Below are 17040 nucleotides of genomic sequence, written 5' to 3' on the forward strand. Positions count from 1 at the left end.
GAAGCAATTTCAGCACAGCAAAACCCAACAAATGAAGAGAACTCCAGCCAACTGAGTACTTTAAAACCCAATAAGTTAAGGCAACTCAAACCATATGAGTTAAAAAAAAGTCAATACGAGTACTGTGAACTTACTCCATTTAAGTTGAAGTAATGAGGTATTTAATTAACTCATTACCTTCAACACTGAATTCAAAACTCTTTACAAAATGAGTAGAATTTTGAGTTAACTACACTCATTTTAACTCATTAACTCATTTAACTACACTCAGGTTTCACAGTGTAGCTAAGGGATGCCCAAACTCGGTCCTGGAGGGCCGGTGCTCTGCAAAGTTTCCCAAATCAGACACACTTGGGCTAGCTAATCAAGCTCTTACTAGGCATGCTAGAAACATCCGTGCAGATGTGTTGAGGAAAGTTGAAGCTAAAATCTGCAGAACACCGGCCCGCCTATGACTAAGTTCGGACCCCGTAGCTATTGGCCTACCTTGAGCTACTGAACTCTAGTGTTTATATAGAGTTGACTTCCCTTCGTAATTTTCTGTTCTTAATATATCGTTAAATTGGTAAAAGGCTAAGTAAAATATGAATCTGTCATTTCTATATTTCTTTCTATTATTGATTCTTTAATTTGTAAAAATATTTATTCAAACCGAGACAAATGTTTAAAAAACTGAGTTTAGGATTTCACAAAGGCCAAAAAAACTAAAGTAAAAATCTAAAATAAATAAATAAAAATTACATTTAGTAAATTTAATATGAAAAAAACAGGCATTTGAATGACATATGACTTTTAAAGGGTCTAAGCTGAAAAGAAAATAAATGAATGAATATTTTGGCGATCAAAATAAAATGAAGTGGATGAGTTTAACCTCCATTATCTGCCATTCTTCCATCCTTTTCCATAATATCCTTCATTAAAATGCTAAATAGCAAAACAAAAACAAAGTATCTGGAAAACTTTGCCAATATTGCTAATTGTTAAATCAATAAACTGAACAAAATATTATTAATCATTTAACAAACAAAAAAGTAAGTGCACTCACCAGAGTTCAAAATAATCCCGCTGTCAGAGTCACTGATCTCCTCTTTACAATCCATGCTCATTTTCCTTATTCTGCAGTTGCTCAACAGTATAACAGTTCAATCTTTAGCTTTGACCTGTTGATGGGAAAGAGAAAAGACTCAAATCTGCTGTCCGACTTCAAACTCTCTCCAGTCTAGCAACCACTAACCAAATTAGCTTTCCAAACAGAGGCTTGTGGCCACGCGATTATGTAAAACAAAACCTCCCGAGGAGCACAAGCGTCTCCTCTGCATCGGACAAAACAACTGGTCTTTCGCCTCATCCACTCCTATTTGAGTCCCACACACGCACACCCCCCTCCAAATGTCTCTAAACACAATAGCCGCGCGTCCAGAGTTCAGCGCACACATGTGGGGGTCTTATCCATCCCATACAGCACCATAGAAACCTGGATCACTATGAGCAGGCAGGCGTGTGTGAATTGTGATGGAGTGTGTTTGGGGGAAAACTAGAAGTCAGCAGATGGCAGAAGGGACTCTTCCCCCTCCCAAAAGTCTGCACCTGTTCTCTTCAAGACCCCCCTCTTTCTTTTAGCCCGTCTTTCAGTGCCCACTCGCCACAGCTTTTGAAGTGGAACAATGGGTCCACGCTGATTCAGCCTCAGGCCGGAGATCCTGATAACTCAAATAACCATGTCAGGGTTTCTCTGATTACCGTGAAGAGAACTTACTGGCTAAAGGATTGTTAGGAATAACATTTTAGGGATCTTGGATTGGGCGTTTCAGATTTCCTGTAGGCCTCTGGAGGGAGAAAGTAAAACGAGATGCTGTGGCATTTACATAATGTCCAGATACTGTTGTTGTAAAAGAACCTGTTAGTGGATTAGAGCTTGAATGACGAATGTGATCCTCTTACAGGTGTAAAACATATCAAACAAGCAGGATTTTTGTTAACTGAGGTGCATAAATGGGAGGTTCACGCAATAATGACTAGTCTGGTTTCCATAACAGATTTGTGCAAAACAGTGATGTTTTATGAGTATTGTTCGATAAAACAAACTGTTGCAGGCATTAACCCATTAATATAGACCGTTTTGAGGGATGTAAACAAAAACAAAGGTCCTAACAGATTTGCTGTTTTACATTTTTATTTTCTATAGCTTTCGAGAATCAAAAAAGAGCCACATATTGATTAATATGGTTATGATAGCCTTTTTAACATGGTTATGATTGAATTGCCTCTTGTTACAGTTATGAAATAGTTTGAAATGGTCTACAGGCATTAAATGTTTCCATTGTAGCTTTTCCAATGTACAGTATTATTTTTTCAAATTGCCCCAAAAACATTACATGTGAGTGTATATGGCAGTTTTTGTGTTGTTTGATGTGTATTTGTAAGTTGTATGTGTAATTGACATGAAGGTGCCAAAATTGTCATCTCTTTTGCATTCAGCAAGATTACAGAGACACTTTCTTATTTCAAGAGTTCACACTTAAATATTGCTTGATAAAATAGCAGGTTTGGCATGATTCGAGATGATTGAGCCCAGGGCTCCTGCCTGTTCAATGAGCTTTAGAGCTCCCCCTGGTAAAGGAATAAAGGAGGAGATGGAGTGGATAGGGGGGTTTCTTCTAAAAACTAAGATGAGGGAGTAAAGTTAGTCAGAATGATCCAATTGGCTTGCTATTGATTACAGATGATTACAGCACTCGTCTTTGGACTGTGGGGTAAACCGAAGCACCCGGAGAAAACTCACACGAACTCGGGGAGAACATGCAAACTCCACACAGAAATCTCAACTGACCCAGCCGGGGCTCGAACCAGCAACCTTTTTGCTATGTGGTGATCATTTTACCCATTGTGCCACTGTGACCCAAAATTACCTTCAAAAAATATTATCCAGATTTGATTTTCTTGATTATACATTAGGTATGTCAACTTTTTTTGAATAACTTGAATATCCAAAGAATTAACCCAAATCAAAAAGAAAAGCAAGAATCTTTCCTGAAAGCTTATTTTGTTTCCTAAGTTAAATCCGTTCAAGGGATAGTTCACCTAAAACTGATCATTCTGTAAACATTTTTCTCAAAATGTTCTTCTTACAGAGACAAAAAAATTAATTTTAGGAATTCTGTAAGCCGGTAATCATTGACTTTTTTTCCTGCTACAGATGTCAATGGTTACAAATTTCAGCTTTCTTCAAAACTTCTTCCTTTGGGTTTAACAGAAAAAGAACCACAAAGCTATGGAACCACCTTGGGGTGGTATTAGAGCCATCACCATTTCTCACGTTGTTTGTGGTGGCCACTGAGAGCGCTTCTCTCACTTTAAGACAAATGAAAATGTTAGCCTTTGGTTTTCTTCTGGCGAGAAGACTGATATTGTTCAAATGGAAAGACCCTCTATATTCCACCAACACATAATCCCTAAATAAGAGAAGTGATGTCTCATCTTAACCCTTTAATGTGCACTACATGAAAATGAAGTTTTGGCCCACATCTTGGATTAAATAATATACTGACACAACTCGATAATGATAACCTTCGATAATGATAACCAAAGGATAAAAGGTCAACCAGGTGGTTACAATGACTGTAAAAAGGGTTAAGTCGGAGAAAATAAGATATACTATCAAAGGGTCTGTTGAGACATTTTATAAGGTATTTTATAAGGTCTAACTTTTGTGTTGGTAATGGACGCACACAGCATGACGATATGAGGAAAAAAGGAGCTACTATCATCTTTTCATGTCATATTTTCATCTTTTATTTTCTCTATGGACGTCGCTTAAATGATCTAAGATTATTTGACATATACTGGATCTTTTAATCTTGATAACTGATCTCTGGCTAATTTGGTTCTTCAAACAAGTTTGTGAATCAGATTAAAAATGTCTGGATGAATTGATCTGAGATCGCTGCATGTGATATTGGATACGAAATGGCAATACGATTGGCTGATAGCACAGTAGTGAAATGACATCATCTGAATAATATTCAATTATCCATGTGAGCAAAATTACATCAAATTGGTAGTAAACAGTTTGTTAAATATGACACGCAACAACTTTCCACATGTGTTGTGGCCTGCAGGCTTTACACTTTCATGTGTCAAAGAGTTTATTGTAATAGGCCTATTCAAGTTTCCTAATAAATGGTGTCTATAACTTTTGCAAAGCATCAAATCACCAGCATATTATGTCAAAACGTGTTCATGACTGCATAAATTATTATTTCTTTTCTTTAAAAAAAGGGAGATTATCATACATTATCATACACAAATTGTACTAAATCTGGGTTGGTCCATAAAATAGTATGCATTTGTATCTGAAAAGTCGATATTAATTAATGTTCTCTTTAAACCCCTTAGGGAGAGAACACCCACATTACAGTTTATATATATATATATATATATATATATATATATATATATATATATATATATATATATATATATATATATATATATATATATATATATATATATATATATATTCTAAACTATATATACATTTATATAAAATTTTTTTTTACAGTTTTTCTATTTTCCCCAGTGTATGTAATCTATAAGTTACTACTGTAAGAAAATGTCAGCATTCAGTACATACTTTCAGTTTTACCTTTGCTTGAAAAGACCCCATCAAATCCTGTTTATATAAAATAAGCCTGCTCCCGAGCAGGTTTGAGCTACCAAAACTGTTATGACAACAACTCTCAGATGAGTTATGAAGAACGAAATGATCCTGGATCATGTCAAATCATCAAAAACCAAATCCAGCTAATTGATTAATCCACGTACAAAAAACGGACCCCTGGTGTTCTGGGAATGGGGTGTTTTGTTTTTGTTTGCTCTTTATAATGGAAAAAACTAATTTCAAAAAACACCTGAGGGTAGGTAAATATTAATTTTTGGGTGAACTACATCTTTAAAAGAACTGTTTTGACTGAACTGAACTGACTTTAGGCTACATTTTTTAAAAAGTAGAATGATTCTAAATGTTCCTCTAAACATTTTATAAAACATCCATATGCACACAAAATACTCCAAAAATAGAGATCACACCAACTGCACATATGGCTCCAAGATGAAAAAGAAGCTTCGAGCATCAAAACAAGGTGATAACAGGGTTGTTTATTTGCACATAACAACGTGCGCAGAAAGACCTTGTGGTGTTCATTTACATATGATAACCTATTTATCTTTTCAATCTCATGAGAAATGTTGGTCTTTAATTTTTGGTATTTGATCGTAAATACGGCGAGGCAGTGGCGCAGTAGGTAGTGCTGTTGCCTCACAGCAAGAAGGTCGCTGGGTCGCTGGTTCGACCCTCGGCTCAATTGGCGTTTCTGTGTGGAGTTTGCATGTTTCCCCTGCCTTCGTGTGGGTTTCCTCTGGGTGCTCCAGTTTCCCCCACAGTCCAAAGACATGCGGTACAGGTGAATTGGGTAGGCTAAATTGTCCGTAGTAGTGTATGAGTGTGTGTGTGGATGTTTCCCAGAGATGGGTTGCGGCTGGAAGGGCATCCGCTGCGTAAAAACTTGCTGGATAAGTTGGCGGTTCATTCCGCTGTGGTGACCCCGGATTAATACAGGGACTAAGCCGACAAGAAAATGAATGAATGATCGTAAATACACTCCAAAAATTAAAACTAGTTATTTAATATGAGCTGAAATCAACAAAATTCTTTAAGGTTTTTTTTTTTTTTGACAACTTAATTGTTTTATGTTCAGTCAACTTGTAAAAATAACTCAATCTATTAGCGTTGGGACAACATAAAGGATTTGTGTGGATGCCAGCATTGTTTACAGTGTAGACTGAAGAGATCCTTTTTAGCAGATGTACACATGTAAACCTCTTTCTGTCAGCTTCTGCTGTTTTATTCCTTATCGGTTCTTTTTTTTTGACAGAGAGTGAAATATGCAGAATATGAGATCAAATCTGATCATGTTTTAAAATGAGGCTCAGGGTTCCTTGTTATATCTAATGAGCTCTGGTGTCATGAAAAAAAATCTAGGGCAGACACTGTATTTATATAAAAAGCTATTTTGGGGGAAATATATTTGCCCACCCACATCACTAGGGACAACATCGCCGCTAATGAGTCAGTGTGGATCCTTATCATCCCTCTTCCTGAGCTCTGAGGAAGAAAATCTGACAGGATGTGATTGTGGAGCTTCTGAAGGCTCCATCCTCATTCAGTTCAGTAACTCATGTGGATGGATGAAGCTCAGCACAAAAAAAAAGCAGCCTGCTCCATCAGGCTCTCCAACGACTAAAAAAATACCAGCAAAGCTAAGTGTCAACAGGCCCGAGCGGCCGGATTGCTGAGAGGACAGTATCTGCTGATACAAGCAAGCCTTAGTCGGACAAAGAGGGCAAAAGAAAGGCTGCAGCGGGAATTGGGTCACTGTGACAAACTATACACTTTATTAAAAGAAAAGCAGCATCCTCCAAAACTGACTAAACCTTGTGTCGTTGGAACTTTAATAGATTTTTTTCTGCAGAAAACAAATAAAGAAAGATTAAAAAACATGCTGGTTGCTCTTTTCCATGCAATTAAAATTTAATCTTCCAAGTAGGAAGCGCTTCTTATATTTGCAATACACAAAGATGTTGGAAACTTTCTAGAACGGGTTTAGAATACGTATGTGGGGTTTTTAAATCATTTTTACATCCAGTATTGAATAATTCGTTTTTCATTTGCACTACTGAAACAACCCAGTCTAACTGCAATATGTCAAGCATGAATTCTTACAAATCACATGTATATGTTTTCACATGAACTCCTCATGTTTAGAGGTACCCTGAGCTACCATGTTTAGAGGTGGGCATTCATGCCATTTGTCTATTAAATGAATATATTGATTATCAGCTTACAAATATTAGTATCTGGAAAAACTTCTGTTCAGGGGATTCAAACTTATTCAAAAACAGACATATTTGTACAAAATGAGACTGTACAAATTAGCCACTAAATTGCCAAAAGATAAGATATAAATATATAATAATGTAATGCAATAGTTTGCGAGATTGCGCTTTACTTTCAAACAATGCACAATTTAATAATCTGTATCCAAACTATTTAATTACAGGCCCAATTGGCAGCTTCTAAAGTCAGCTGAAGTTTTTTTCCTTATAAAAACCGTCAATTGTTTTCATTCAGTTGCATTTCAATGCCCAGAAAATCTTCTCACTTTCCCACCTAAAAGTTCTAGCAGTGTTTGAATTAAAATGTATAAGAAATTTGAGTATAAAGGCAATAGTGAATGATGACTTGATTGTAAAGAAACTGATTTGGGTGTACACTAGTAAAGTAAAATGAGGTGTCCACTTGAAACTGCATAAGCTCACCCAACCTGAAATATGTGATTTTTAAAACTATTTGAGTACATTCATAGGACCATCCAGGTCCAGTTTTTTTTTTGCTGAGCTAATAACTTTTCAGTATTTGGACTTGCATCCTTGAACCTGCTATCTAGAAATGCTGTAAAGAGGACACCCCAACAAACATTCATTAATCACCCTTTAACTGGCATCATACCTGCCTACTTCACCTTTTTTCTATTGACCTTATTTTTTATGTGCAAGCTTGCAAAGCCATTGGAATCCTTTTGGCCAGAGACTTCCAGTCTCATTCACTTTTATTGATGTTTTAGACCAGGTGTGGCCAAACTTTTTCTTATGAAGGGTCAAAAACAAAACTTGATTGAGGCTAGTGGGCCGAAGGCAAATATAGGTGGTGTAATTTACCATGGGTAATTTCCTAATTTGTTTAATAATGTTTAAAAAAGGACTAAAAAATATTGCTTTATATTAACTAATAAAGTATTTTTTACATTTTATAATGAACTAATAGCAGTAAAAACAAAACAATCTCATTTATAATATACCTCTGGGTGCTCCGGTTTCCCCCACAGTCCAAAGACATGCGGTACAGGTGAATTGTCCGTAGTGTGTGTGTGTGTGTGTGTGTGTGTGTGTGTGTGTGTGTGGATGTTTCCCAGAGATGGGTTGCGGCTGGAAGAGCAAAAATGTGCTGGATAAGTTGGCGGTTCATTCCACTGTGGCGACCCCAGACTAAGCCAACAAGAAAATTAATGAATTTACATTTAATTGAGACATTTAATTTCTGTTATATTTTTTGTAGATCAGCAATAAAACAAACAAAAAAGGTTATGTGAAATTACAAATGAGGATCTCTGTGTTAAAGTCAGCCCCAACCCTCTCCATACTCTCCTCTCAGATAGGATGGTGGGCCAAACCTAAGATTACAATGGGCCAACTTTGGCTGTGGGCCCTACTTTGGGCATCTCTGTTTTAGACATAAAAAACAGCTTGATATGCTGCAAACTGATATTTTCTTATTATATAATTCTACTTGCGTATAATCATGAACACATTTTTTTGTAGAGCAAGTAGTTTGACTGTTTTCTGCCATATATAATTCCTAGTCATTTCCCCACAGGCAACTAAATCTGAATATCTAAAACATATCACAAAAACAAAGGCATTTCCACATTGCAGAATAGGGTCATTAACTTATCATTAGTAAAATAAAACAGATATCTCAATTTGCTTAGAGTGGTGTCAGAACCACAATTTAACCAAAAGAAACTGGTTTAAAAAATAAGTTAAAAAGAGAAATTGGTTGTAAACTTGAAAAAGATCAATCAGCACAAATCTTCAGAATTTTTTTTTTGTGTTTCACAGAAGAAAGGGAGTCATGTGGGTTTTGGGATGAGTAAATGATGACAGAATTGAATTTCTGGATGACCTTTTCCTTCAAAGCCACAAAAAGTGCAATCGCAAGGATCTCCACCCTGAAAACACATTACGCCGGTCTTCATTACAAAGCACATTAAGCTCAGAAGAGCAGACAGGACGTAGGATAACACAACAGATCCACCCATCCTCTCGCGCAGTCAAGCGTAAAGATGAGACATCAGCGAATAAGGCCGTTTTCAGTAGTCTGCAATTCACATGTGCCGTCTATCCCATCTCTGCCAGATTTCCCAACACCCTTTCCCATGAGCCTGCGGGGCTGTGATCTACTGGAATGCTTCCCCGGCCAATTTCATTACCACTGCGGCCAGGTCTGCAATTCCCAGAGAGGGCCAGAGCTTGGAAAGTCTGACAGGAGACTTGAACACGGCCCAGAATGTATGCGGAGCCTATTATTAAAGAGATGCTGAATCGTGAGGACGCAGATGTTATAGGAGCGACAGAATTTGGTGTGTGACTTATTTCCACAGCTGATGCGAAGCCAAAGACCAGTTGAATGTTAATGAAGTCATGCCAAACATGGCAGAGAGTGAGAGGGAAGAGACTTGAAAGACAGCCTTTGTGAATCCACTTCTGTCCTTCATTTAAGCCACTCACGGTGAAGACTAAACGAATCATTAGAATACATGACGAAAAGCCTCAAAGAGACAAAAAATGCATTGAGTTTTGGTTCTGCATTAAAAAATGTTAAGTTTATGTGCCAGTGTAAACAATGTTCTCATAATTATTTTAATTTCTTTTTAATTTAGTGTTTAGGCAATCACTAAAAAGAAATCAATTGCTTTTTTAGACCAGGGCTTCCCAAACTTTTTAGCCTGCGACCCCCAATATGATGATGCCAGTGGCTCGCGTCCCCCAATATCCTGGTTATAAATACAGAAACCTTGCATGCAATGTCACACACACACCAATACACCCAGGTATATTCTTTGTTTAATGTCAGTGCTGTATATGGGCCAGAAACTTTAACCTGGTGTTATAAAATCAATCTGCTGCATGTGACGCTATTGCTATGTCTTTAATATAATGTAATTACCACTGGGGTCGCAATCCAATAGAACTAGTAACTATAAACTACTATAGTAACTATATAGTAATTATAAACAACTATATTTTTTTCTCTTCTGTAGGTTATGGATAAAATATGGTCATTCTTATATGATTTAATAATAATAAATAGATTTTTTTTAAATCACCAGGCGACCCTCCTTCATTGTCCCGCGACCCCTCGAGGGGTCCCGAACCCCACTTTGAGAACCCCTGTTTTAGACACTACATTTAGCAGAAAACATGATCATTTTGAAGACAGAAGATAAATCACGTATGTTTACATTGCACTATTTGATCTAATCCAGTGATTCTTAAACAGGGTCCACTAGGGGGCCTCAGGTTGACTACTCTTCGATTTTTGCACATATGAAGGGTTGGAGTACAGTAAGATTTTTTATAGCCATATACACAATGTCTACATGTGTACTTTTAATTGTTTAAGTGCCATTTAATGTCAAAGTTTCAACACTAAATCAGGCTTTTGTTCCACAGTCTAAAAAATAACTGAAGAAACGAGAAGGGTCTTGATGCAGACCTGGTGCAGTGCAATCTGAGCTGCATCCAATGCTTTTTAATTCGCTCACATAACCCCACCCCTAACCCTACCCATCACAGTGATGTCACTCGCTCCATTGAGTGAATTGTGTCTGACATTGCATCGCTGAGTGATGCAATCTCAGCTTGCATCATAAAGGCTGCATCCATATACTATTGATAAAAACAGGAACATACTACTGAAGACAGCAAAAAATAAAAAAACTGATGATGCTTTGTTATTCGCTTACTACTTTTAACTAGTCTAAATATGATCTTACCAGTCTTTTGGATTAAGCAAAGACATTGGACACGTATAAATCTTTCTAGTATGCGCACATCAATCATCGTTAAGCACAAGGCAATTGGTGTGTATGCTAATGTATGCGTGAAAAACAAATGATACTTTTTATACTTTTCAAAACTACTAAAAATAATCAAGACATTTTATTTTGTCCCTCTAAAAAACTTTCCTTAAAGTTCCTACTGTGTAGAAAACATTTAAAAATCGAACTTTAAAATCGATTTCAGACCTGAAAATATAAATTACATACATTATATATATATATATATATATATATATATATATATATATATATATATATATATATATATATATATATATATATATATTTTATTTTTTTTTAGTTAAGGTTAAAATATAATATACAATGTGTGTGAATGAAAAAAATGATAAACAATCATATCCGGTGAGTATCAAAAAGATTAAAATATTATTGTGGATAAGGGTTGGCCTTTGGATAAATAAGCTTGAAAAATCATTTATCTATTCAATCATAATGCGATCATGACATAAACATAACAAACAACTCCGTGCCCAAAAGCATCACGCAAAAATGTGATTTCTAAAAAAACAGTCTATGGGATGAATGGAAAGCTTGAACGATATAAAGCAACTATTACTAGCACATGCAACAAAAAGACATGTCTTTATATGTTATGAATGGAGTTTAATGTAATAAAATTATCAAACAATAGTCCAAACTAAATTTAAGAGCGGATTTAAGCCAGAGAATGTGTGCATGCCTTCCAATGAATATTTTCTCGAACCTATTGTATAAAGGCTTCACATAAAATACATTTTTACACATGTGAAATGCATATTATGCACAAAATATTGCACAAATATATATGATTACAAATATTTGCCATCTTAAATCCTACCTTTCTTTGCAGCATCCAACCTCAAACACACCCTCAGCTCACTCCATTCCCGCAGATGCGCGTGTTGCCGGCAGACTCCACAGTGCGGCTGTATGAAGACTCTTTACTCAAGCCAGCCAAAAGCCACTGGACTGTACCAAACCCCCTAAATTTAGGGGGAGAAAGCAAGTATATCGAAACATTCCCCGTTTGTATATGTAAACCAATTAACGTGTTTAAAAATAAATAGATTTTTGTGTGTAATTAATGAAGGATTAAATGAAACTGCGGCTGAAGAGAAGTTTAGATTTGCAAAAATGGGCGATACCACTGCAGCGGTCCCCTATCGCGAATGTTTGTCTATTTGCTTCGTAAGCGTGCGTGGTCTTTTAAAGGCAGCACACGCTTCCAGTGCAATGGGCGTGTAACAGAGCCAGCGGGTGAAAAGCAAGACAATAAGAGTTAAACAAGAGGACAGCTGGCGAATAGTCGTTATTAGTGTCTGAAATGGCACACCGCCGCTACTCAATTGTTCTTCAGCGTGGCAAAATGCCCGATACTGTTTTGCAGTATTTTGTTGAAAGAGTATTTGCCATAACTGTCAGCAGCCTATAAGGATGTATAAATTTTGAGAGCACAAACATGGCTCGAGTTTCTCCCTAAAAAACAATCCTTTGTCGCTTTTGCTCCCCGTTTGCCTCATGTCACTTCCATGATAAAGGCGGGCAACGGCAGATGGTCAGGCTTTCTTTCCTCTTGCCTCTTCTTGAATTTAAAGATCAGCTAATTAAACAGGGGCATTTCCATGTGAAAGGAAGAGTCCGTGGAGATTTCCCTCCCAATTGGAGAGATGGAGAAGAGCCACCTGTAAATGTAATGGCAGTAAAACACCAAATCGATTTGGGAATTCTTGAGAAAGAAAACAAAACGAGTTTGTGAAAAATGAAAATACAAAAGGTCTGTTTAAGATGAGGGGGGGGGGGGGGGATGGGGGGGAAGAAGTGTTTTTCCCCTTTGTTGCGATAATAGTTCGGTGCCAAGATAAGTGTTTTTATTAATCTGTTTTCAATATTAAAGTAGGTGCAACCTCTATACAAATCCAGTTAGTCAAACATTACAAAGCCAAAAAAGGAGATCTACAGAAACATGAGGTACTTTGGCTATACTAGGGATGTGTTTAGTTAAAATGTTAAATCTATCAATTCTAATGCAAAATAAAAAAGGTTCAGATTTCAGACAAGCTTTAATTTGACTCAAATATACAGTATTTTATTGTAACAATAAATACAGTGCCTCATTACTAAACACAGCCATTTGACACTTCCCAACAATCAAAACATCCTATTATTTTAATATGAAAACATACATAAAAATTCCAAGGCATTTTTTTTTCTCTCCACAGATCCATCAGTTGCTTTCGGCCAACTGTATGCGGCGCAGATTCTCTTTCACTCGTACAAATTCTGGGACATTTTTCTCATCCTCAAGACGCCTCTGTTCCTCCATCTCATACTGTAGAGAAATGGAGAACAAATGATAAACTACAACATACAAAATGATTATTTTGTAACACAAGAAATCAAGAGCAAATTCTACTGGTCACTTTACAATTAAACTGTATCACCAGACATCTGGCCAACTCTTGATCTCCACTTCATTTGAGGAACACAGTGGATTGGGAACAGTCAGTACCTCCTGCATTTTCTGCTGTCTCTTGCGAAGCTCCTGTTCTAGGTCTGAAGGAGGTTGGAGGGCAAGTTCCTGCTCTCTGTGCAGGTCAAGTCTCCTCTGCTGTAACACACGCTGCAATTCTGGTTTCTCCTCCAACAATAGGCCTCTAAAATTTATAAAACTTCTCTTTAGCAAACCTGGTTTCATTGGAATAGAGTAGTCAACATCTGAAGTACACCAAAAAGTATTCATGGAAGGGTTCCTAAGACTATTGAACACCCATTCTTGTCTTGGGACGTTTGATCCACTTCAAATGTGAACCACTACAAAGATGAATGCAGGTTTGATGCAGATTATGTTTATGTTTGATAATATAATGAGTCAAGTGAAAGGTGTACAGCAATGCAAACAAATACGTCAAAGTTTAGAAGTTGTTCACCTCTTATGAGTGAGCAGAAGCTCCTTGTGCAGACTTTGGCGACTGGGACAGTCACCAGGTGAGCCATTCAGTTTCCGGAACTGAATACACTCATCTCCACTGTCTGAGCTGTGCTGGGACAGCGGTGAATGACACACATAACTCTCTAGAAGCACAAAGATGGGAAACATTCAGGCTTGTGCATGTGAACTAATTTGTAATGTTTTAGTTATATTAAAAGCAAGTTTACATGCATCAAATCAAGTGCAATAAAGCTTATTTTAGTAAAACAATGGCCATTGTTAATTACACATTTACAGAACACCCTGGATTTAAAAAAATAAATAAAATACATTTCACAATTTAAAATATATCACCCATTTGATAGCAAAAAGTTTGATCATTCATTTTTTTATACCACCCGTACCCCAATGCACTTGCTTAGCTATTTAAAACCAAGCAAGTTCCTCTGACTTGCTTTGGAAAAAAAAAAAAGATGCATAAATTAAGCACAACTGTTTAAGAAAGAACAAAAAATAAATAAAAAATAAAACATACCCTTTTTGTGATGTCTGAATCCAGGTCGCTGGAGAGAAAAACAAACGAGAAGTTAAAAATTTACACAACTTTATCCAACATCCTAAAAATGGAAAATAATGCCAGCATGTCCACCTGCTGATGAAGCACAGAATGGAATCAGCTCAGTGGACTGAGATGACACAAGCTCTGCCTCCTAATGTGTGCTGGCTTGATTTACCAACACAGAATAATGACAGCAAAGAGGGCCATTTATAGTGCAGCACTGAATAGGACAGAGTACACCCTTCATTACCTGGGCTTCCGTCGCAAGCAGTAAAATGTTTAAAAAATAAATAAATAAATAAATAAAATAAAAAAATCACTTTAACAAATAGAAAAGGAAAAAAAAAATTGCAACTATAAAAATATTGTATACACCATTTTAGAATGTGCATTAAATAAAGATACAAACAGAACATTTATCCATTTAAAATATTTATATTTTATTGTTTTGAAATTCCATAGTTTCAGCAAATATCAAATTATTAATTTGAGAAATTAATGACAACTTAGAAATGCTGTCAATATGAATAACATTGTATTGACATGCTGAACTTGTATGCACACTTTAGTGTTTAAACGATCTCAAACAACAACAACAAAAATAGATAGCAAGAGGAAGGAAAGAATAAACCATGCTCCTCAAAAATAAAAAATTGGTTCATAGGATATTTTTTTTTTTTAGCCAACTGCTTTCATCAAAATCACTGGTACTCAGGAGACACTCATTTTAGCTCGTCTTGCACCACACCCAGGGCATTCAAGAACTTGTTCAGTACACTTCTGTTTTTGGACTTCTTGAACAATTACAGCAACCTAAAAAAAAGTTCACCTGTGAACAAGGAGCTAAGCTTAGTCATGTCCACAGCAGGGTGTTTAACCAGGACCAAGATAAACCAGCTTACTTCACTCCTACAGTGCCACACTAACAGGCCATTTGTGTCAGACATGCCAAACACAGCCCTGTCCCAACACACACTTCCGATAGGCAACGCAGGTGTCATTTTTGTTCTGACATCAGATACTTTGTGTAAATACGATACCCAATAAGTATCTCCAGAATAAGATGTTCATTGGTGATACAAAATAAAAATAAAAACCTGTTCCACTATAAAACCAACTAATACTGTAAATCCAAAACCTTTACAATTCCTGCAGCATATATATATATAAAAAAAAAAAATGAAAAGATATGAACAAAATCTTTTACTGCTCAAGGAAGTAGAATAAATGAACGCTTTTGACTACATAATCATCATCTCAAGTTGTAAACTTTCAGATTTTTTTTTTGCAAAAAAACAAAAAAAAAAAAAAAAAAAACAAAAACAAATCACGACTTGTTTTTTGAGCTAATAACTATAAATCAGGAGTAAAACATTACAAGGCATGCTCAGAAATGCACAAGTTACTCACAACTTGTAAGTTTGTAATTTCTAAAAGTTTCTCCTTAAATTGTTAAAACTGTCAGGCTTAAAAAAAAAAAAATAAAAATTTTAATAAAGACAGGGAGCTGGATCTTAGTCTGGCATTTCCTTTCTTTCATTGAGTATAACAGCAATTCTGATCTCAACAAAACCAAAAAGTGAGTCAGAAAATTGCAATTACATTAAATAAAAATAGAAAAAAAAAACTGAATTCTACCTTTAGCTCAGAAATCAAAGTTCATTACTTTTTTTTTGAGCTATCTCTAAATCAGGAGTATAACATTACATGGCATGCTCAGAATTGCAATAAAACATCAAACTGTTTTTTGCAAACTTCTTTTTTTTCAGAATTGCAATAAAACATCAAACTGTGTTTGCATACTCTTGCAACTTGTAAGCTTCTTTTTTCTAAAAAAAAAAAAAAAAAAAAAAAAAAGTTATTCATAAATTGTTAGAATTATCAGGCTTTAAAAAAATTAATCCTGTCTGCAAGAATGAGCTTGAATTTTGATTGTCCATTCTAAACAGGTCAATACAAAGCGTTGATAATGTGAAAGGGCTTAACTATCAAACACCAACAGTCATGCACTAATGTTTTAAGTACACGATCATTCTCTAATCATAATAACACTCACCTCAATGCACACAGATGATTGTTTCTTCGTTGTGCTCAGGTCCAGCATTGTGCGCCCGGTGTCGAGACTGTGGCCTTCAGTCAGTGTGCTGCCCTGTTTATGTTCAGTGACGCTTGATGCAGACAGTGCGTTCAAGCTCATTACGCCCTTCCAGATTAACCTGCACCTATACGAGGCACGCAGGATGCCAGATTAACTAATTACCGTAGACATCAGAGCTGATTTTAACTCTCTTCCTTCCTTTGGAAACATCAGCCTCAACTCTTGATCTAGTACTCATAGTAGCCAAGTCAACATTTGAAGTGGATCAAAAATGGTCCTAAAACAAAAAGTAGGATTAAGACGCTTTTGATGAATGGTTTTGGACTACTTCAATGTTGACTACTGTAGTTGTGTCTGTGTCTTTTTTGTAAGCTGTAAATACAGAAATACGATTTTAATACAAAAATAAGTTTTGCAAGTGAAGTAAAGCTTAATATGAGGTGTTTTTACAAGTTAACAACTATATTGAGAAATTTCAGTATGAATTTATATCCTGTACATTTAACTTAAAGTAAATACAGCTAATTAGTGCGTTATAAATGTACATAAATACATAAAAAATATGAAAAATACAAGATATTCGACATGCACTTCAAGTATTAGCAAAGTGTTCGTTTCTGACCACAAGAGGGCACTGTGACTTTTGGAGTTGTTTAAAAATGTTTCCCATGATTCCCACGCGCTATTTATTGACATCAAGCAGGATGTGAGGTCA

General features: G+C 36.1%; 2 protein-coding genes across 3 annotated transcripts in view; both read right to left on the bottom strand.

Annotated features, from left to right (window-relative positions):
• Window positions 1-11671, bottom strand: part of inavaa (innate immunity activator a) — a 22471-nt gene extending 10800 nt beyond the window's left edge. The window contains exons 1-2 of the mRNA XM_087264682.1: window positions 11578-11671; window positions 1046-1160 (exon numbers count right to left, since the gene is read on the bottom strand). Coding sequence (XP_087120808.1) covers window positions 1046-1106 — 61 coding nt within the window. The 5' untranslated portion in view covers window positions 1107-1160; window positions 11578-11671. The remainder of the gene's footprint in view (window positions 1-1045; window positions 1161-11577) is intronic.
• Window positions 11672-12798: 1127 nt separating this feature from the next.
• Window positions 12799-16427, bottom strand: zgc:195245. Of its 2 annotated transcripts, none has more exons than XM_087263647.1 (5): window positions 16284-16427; window positions 14204-14231; window positions 13667-13811; window positions 13249-13393; window positions 12799-13068 (listed from the first exon to the last, which is right to left on the bottom strand). In XM_087263647.1, exons 1-5 carry the CDS (start codon window positions 16422-16424, stop codon window positions 12964-12966), a joined length of 564 nt encoding a protein of 187 aa, XP_087119773.1. In that variant the 5' UTR covers window positions 16425-16427; the 3' UTR covers window positions 12799-12963. The 2 variants fall into 2 exon arrangements, with proteins under 2 accessions (XP_087119773.1, NP_001119894.1); NM_001126422.1 differs by having other exon boundaries at window positions 13165-13393; window positions 16284-16347.
• Window positions 16428-17040: the final 613 nt, after the last annotated feature.

The sequence above is a fragment of the Danio rerio genome, chromosome 8, assembly GCF_052040795.2.
Source record: "Danio rerio strain M-AB ecotype USA chromosome 8, GRCz13ab, whole genome shotgun sequence".
NCBI classification, from domain to species: Eukaryota; Metazoa; Chordata; class Actinopteri; order Cypriniformes; family Danionidae; genus Danio; species Danio rerio.

Excerpts from the sequence above, each read along its gene's own strand:
- zgc:195245 (XM_087263647.1), bottom strand. The coding sequence starts at position 16,424 with ATGAGCTTGAACGCACTGTCTGCATCAAGCGTCACTGAACATAAACAG. Across the intron at positions 14,232-16,283 it reads AATCATCTGTGTGCATTGAG|CGACCTGGATTCAGACATCA; the intron begins GTGAGTGTTATT and ends TTTTCTCTCCAG. Across the intron at positions 13,812-14,203 it reads ATTCAGACATCACAAAAAGG|AGAGTTATGTGTGTCATTCA; the intron begins GTATGTTTTATT and ends TTGTGCTTCTAG.